This window comes from Papilio machaon, chromosome 25, assembly GCF_912999745.1.
Source record: "Papilio machaon chromosome 25, ilPapMach1.1, whole genome shotgun sequence".
NCBI lineage: Eukaryota > Metazoa > Arthropoda > Insecta > Lepidoptera > Papilionidae > Papilio > Papilio machaon.
The window spans coordinates 5,583,401-5,589,400 of NC_060010.1; the positions used below are offsets into that span (position 1 = coordinate 5,583,401).

General features: G+C 35.5%; 1 protein-coding gene across 1 annotated transcript in view; it reads left to right on the top strand.

The window, feature by feature from the left end:
* Positions 1 to 4,623, top strand: part of LOC106721717 (S phase cyclin A-associated protein in the endoplasmic reticulum) — a 53,410-nt gene extending 48,787 nt beyond the window's left edge. Inside the window, exons 20-22 of the mRNA XM_045684145.1 lie at positions 319 to 410; positions 2,452 to 2,613; positions 3,153 to 4,623. Of these exons, the coding sequence (XP_045540101.1) occupies positions 319 to 410; positions 2,452 to 2,613; positions 3,153 to 3,251 (353 nt within the window). The 3' untranslated portion in view covers positions 3,252 to 4,623. The remainder of the gene's footprint in view (positions 1 to 318; positions 411 to 2,451; positions 2,614 to 3,152) is intronic.
* The last annotated feature ends 1,377 nt before the right edge of the window (positions 4,624 to 6,000 follow it).

The window sequence follows — 6,000 nt, forward strand, 5'->3', positions numbered from 1 at the left end:
CCCAACCTCACCCCCTTTCTAACCAAGAATTAATCAATTTTTGTTTCTAATATTCTTCACGTCACAATTTTTATATATAACACCTTGACAGTTAGCATTTTGTTATAACACTGAGCGGTGTTCTCGTAATATCCAGCTCTGCAAAACTTCTTTGGAAGTCAATCTTTAGCGGTATTTCGAATTGATTTACACTTTAATATTTACTAAAGGACTGTTGTGTAAATTTTACAACACTGAAAGACAACTCTAATGATTCTTAACTCTGAATGTAGTGTAACTTCTAGCGTCGTGTAAAATACTTTATGTTACGTGGTACAGGTCAGCGCTTGGACCAGTCGCTCTCAGAGACAATGGTGCTGGATCTGATCGTGCTCGTCGGCTTTGTGGTAGTCAATAATCCTCAATTACAGGTCAGTACTTATTTATATTGAATTCACTTGAACTTGAACTTGAATATTTCTATGCTGGATGTTTCACTTGTTATAAAAGACGATGTCTCTGAAATAATAGATCAAGTTGTTACTTCACGGTTCTATTACTGATACTCCTGTATAAAAACATTGTTGTCTATGCTTTTTTTTAAGTTTGGGCTCTTTTTTTAGCAATGGAAAGTGACGTTTATTGTATTTTATATTTTATCTATAATGATGTTATAAAGGAAAAAATGTGATTGTTGGTGTGTTCGCATTAAATAGATTTTGAAACCTCTGACGCAATTCGAAAAATTCTTTCACTATTGGGAAGCTACATTATACCCGACTGTCATAGTAGACTGTCATATTTATACTAGGTTTTTTTTCTAATTCCGCGTAGACGAATTCGAGGGCAGTTGCTAGTCTGCAATATGTAGATACATTTTTTTCTATTGAAACATTCGCATGGGACACCGGTCACCTAAACTGTTTAAAAAAAAGTCTAATTTCCGTTGGACATCCGCAGTTAGGGTCGGTTCTCATGCGGGCGACACCTGCGTTACATGTATTTATGTCTTGTTTGTTATTCCTTAGCGTAAAGTGTACTAAATGTGATCATGCGTGTGAAAATGTTTCTTAATTATGAGGAAACTATTCGTCACCCGCGACTCTGTTTGCTCGGAACTTAAAAAATAATTCGTAGCGGGCCATAAAGGTTTATAAAACCTTGTGTGAAGACCTCACTTGAGTCGGAATAGGCCAGGGAGATGATGATGATGAGTAGCCTATGTGTTCTTACATACTATGTTCTACATCTGTACCAAATTTCAGCGAGATCCGTTGAGTAGTTCTGGAGATACGTTGCAACAAACATCTATCTTTCCAAACATCCGCATTTATAATATTGGTAAGATTGCTTTGTTATTGCAATTGAATTAAATCGAAGCTATAAATCGTCTATTTATAATTTTATAATAATAGTGCGATAAGAATTTTTCAAACGACATTTATTACAGCTTCAAATTTATTATTTGAATAAGTTTTTTATTGTTGTTAATTTTACTTGATGAATCTAAAAAGTCTTCTTCTTCTTCTAAAAAGTCTTAATGCAATTTTAAAACTAATTTTTACATTTTAAAAATTCAGAAACATGGCGTTATTACCGTTTTATATTACGGGCGCATCTGTTACCTTGTAGTAATTGATTAAGAAGTGGAAACATTATAAATTATTCATAGTAATGGTCAAACAAGTTGTAGGCCCTAAAACATTTCCTTAGACACAGCACAGCTGCGCACGTGGGAACCTCTTAAGACGGTACAACGAAAATAAATTTGTTTCTTTATATTTTGTAGGTTATTTTACGTTCAATTTTATCTGACTTTTCACATAATTTATTTATTTTTCAACTAGTTATCGCCCACGACTCCGTCCGTGCAGAATTAATATGTAGCCTATGTGTTCTTTTAGACTATGTTCTACATCTGTGACGAATTTCATCAAGATCCGTTCCGGAAATACCTTCAAACAAACATCCATCTATTATATCTAATATATAAAATTCTCGTATCGCGGTGTTTGTGGTTAAACTCCTCCGAAACGGCTTGACCGATTCTCATGAAATTTTGTGAGCATATTGAGTAGGTCTCCCAAGTAGGGTTGGCGACAGGCAGGCGGCCGGCCGTAAAAACTTAAGCCAAAACTTTAAGGTTCATAAAACCTTGTGTGCCGACCCTACGTAAGTGGGATAAGGTCAGGGAGATGATGATTGAGTAGGTCTGAGAATCGGCCAACATCTATTTTTCATAACCCCCCCCCCATTTTTTAACTGCGCGCGGACGGAGTCGCGGGCGACAGCTAGTTATATATATATATATATATATATATATATATTTATAAATTTTCGCATTTATAACATTAGTAAGATTTTTCAATACTCTAGGAATTAGCGGGGGGGGGGGGGGGGCGGGGAAGGCAACTGTCCCTGCCTACCCCTATGGCGATGTTTATGAATACAGTATATATTTGTGGTACTCAGGACACGATCTGCGAGGGTTGGAGCGTGATCCGCACTTTGTGTACATTGCCCGCCAACTGGCTGGTGTCTCGGCTGCACAGCCACGCGCTGCTGCCGACATTGCTGGCGCTGGCCGAGAGACCGGCCACAGCAAACGCGATCGCGGCTGAGTTCAGCTTGGATGTGAGTATATACATACATAACTAGATCACCGCACAATCTCACTACTGTGATAATTTTATTAATATTTAGTGCAGTTTCTGCTTTGTTCTCTGTCTTCTGTTATTTCTTTTGAATTTTCGTTGTTCTAAAACAGGGATTCCCAAAGTGGTCCCCCCAGGGGGTCGATATTGAATTTAAAGCATTATTAATTCTCACTCTGTCTTCTTCTATTCACCTAAGTCTGAATGAATAATAATAATTACACTTAAAAGTAGGTAATTTGGCCATTGGGGGGTCTGTGGTAATAGTTCATCTTTGAATAGGGGGTCACTTGTCCAAAATAGTTTGAGGATCCCTGATCTAGAATGTATCAAAAATTAGAATTAGAGTAGATTGCTAGACTTTTTCTAAGAGATGGAAGGGATATAAAGTTAGTACGTTTTAAAAAGTATTCAATTTTTAATTTTCTATTTTCGATTGCTGCCTGTCTTAATCCTTACTGTTAATAGAAAATTAATTAAATTAAATTTTTTACAATAGTTATAAAATGGCTTTCACAGATGCTCACCACGTTTATGGAGAGTGAAGACGCTCAGAAATTGAAATTAATACAAATTATAAAAGACGCACGTAACAGGAATAACGATACAAATCATTAATAACGAAAGCTTGAATAATGTAAAATTATTCGGAATTAAACAAACATATGTTAAAATAAACAACGCAATTGCAAAAACATATTATCAATTTAATTGGACGTGTCTATATTTATTGCTCTATGGTTCATTCAAAACCATCTGTTTGTATGACACTTGTACAATGTTACCTTGATTTCTTCAACAATATTGAGAGGCATGTTTTTGTAAGTGTTTTGACAGTGGAAACTCAACACATGTGTTTAGTTTTGTGCGTATTGCTTGCCGATATACTTACAAAAGTATAACAATATTCAAACTTTATGACCGCTCGTGGTTAGCTTGGAGTGCATGTACTGGTATGTACCAGTCTAATGAAGGTGTAGGAAAGTGCGTAGTGATGTCCCGCCTTTGTGTCTTTAACAATCCCCAGATACCTAAAATGTAGTACAACGAATTCGCTTCTCATTTTGGATTAATATCTCGCGCACTGAACTGTCACTGTAAAAAATATAATTTAGCACACATGTGCTGTGAGAAATTTTCAACCTAATTGAATAGTTAGCGTAATATTTTGACAAAGGTATAGTCCTTTTTCAGTTCCTTTGACGGTTACTAACTTCGCGTGACTCTTTGCGCAACACAATGTTAGGTGTGTGGGGTAGTGTTAGTGGTGCGAGGGGAAAGCACTGCGCAACGCTCATGACCTAGGGCTGCCAAGATATAGAAAATAAATTCGATTGTCTCCGAGCAGCCATTAAGTTTGGATAGCACTATACCTGGCTATATATTAGCGGTCGTGTCTCGTCGTTAGTTTAGTGATAAATTGTAGTTTAAACATGTACTATCGTTTTATTAATAGTCTTGTATTTATTTAAAGAAAGGGCTATTCGGGATTTTGCAATTTAATGTTGACGATGTTAAGGAAATTTTGAGGAATATAAGCTGGATTTACACAGTTTTATGTCCTCTTTTGAATATCGACCTTTTTAGCTTTGAGATTTGAGTCTTGATTTCTATTTGAATTCTGTTAAATAATCCAGTATTAACATAAAGTTAACACATTCAATGCTACAGCGATTTATACGTAGTAAAATTCTGTGCCATTGAAAACGTTAAATACTCTGATATAATTGATAGGAACTTTGCAATGAAATAACACAACTCTTTTGAATCGTTTTGAAGAATTGTTTCACAAACAAAAACATAATAAAAGCTTATTTTTGAAAAGTTTCTTTTTTTTAAAGTTAAAATAACTTTCTCCAGACTATTAACAAAACGATATATTCAAGTGAATGTTGTGTAAATGTTATTAGTTTCATCAGATATAAGTCTATGTTCCCCGCCTTTAGGAAACTCTGTCATCTTTCTAATTTTATCTCTTACTTTTATATCAACAACGCAAATTATTTTTATCTCTCGTACTAAAGAATTTATGATATTTATTTTTGGATAACTATTGGTAACTTAATTTATAATTAAAATAAAACTATTAGATTTCTTATTGATTTTTTTTACCAAATCTTCGAGACTGAAAGGTTCTTAGTGTGTAGAATGCCCTGATCCTCCATCTGTCCAAATGTTGGGTGATTGTTGGTCTTTGAATAGACATGGGTAATTCAACTGAAATATATGACCTGCAGATCACCTCACTGTTCACATGTGTGAAGCAGATTAGTGAACCGATTCTCAGCTCAGTTCAATTTGTACCTGCATAGAGTTATTGATTTGCGTATCAAGGCAACTTACGGCTCAGATCTCACACTTAGGCACTTTGTACACAAGACAACGTAAGACTTCGATATTCGGCGATTTAAGTCGCTATGCGTCTTACATTTCTAGCTGTCATCACCAAAGACCTGTTTGTCTAGATCAGGGTTCCCCAAATGGGTCGATATCGACCCCCTGGGGTCGATATTGAACTTAAATCATTCCTAATTCTTACTCTGCCTTTTTCTATTGACCTAAGTCAGAATGAAAAATATTAATAATAACAATAATAGATCTTAAAAATAGGTAATTTGGCCATTACCACCAGTTTTGCCAGTTACCACAGACCTCCCGTCTGTGGTAACGGTTCATTTTGGAAAAGGGGGTCACTTGTACAAAATAGTTTGGGGATCCCTGATCTAGATCGTCGCGAGAAAAGTCGTAGCAATTTTCAAGATGGCTACAGGATATAGTTGACATAAAGTCACTATGCCTGTACTAGTCGTATAGGCAACTCGCGTCGACGATTCAACGTTTTGTGTACGGATCTCACGCAACGCGATATTGGTTTCTACGGTTGCCTTGTGTACAAAGGATGTACATCACGATGAGCTTTTATCTGCCAGTTGTTGAGTCACAGCTCAACGGTTCAAGTTTATATGAGCTGAAGTTTTGAATCGGTTCAGAGCTGATTTACACGTGTCTATTGATATCTTCACTGTTGTAGTCGTGTATGTTTTATTGGTAGGTAGTCGTTTAAACTTGTACCGTGTAATCTTTTTGATGTGGCTATACATATTTTTCTATGGTCGTAGTTTGTCATATATTAGTGGACCCTTTTAACTATTACTAATATTAATATATATTTCAACTTGAACAACTGGAATTACGACTGATATATATGGAATTTGAAAACTCTGTGATTGATTGAGACATGATTTTGTTATAAGTTGTGCGAGTTGAGATATTTTAATGTCAAATGCTTTTTTCATGTGCGACTGTGTTTTTATTTTGATTCGATTTGAATGATTGGTGAAATTAATTTGTGGATTTTTAGTTTTTT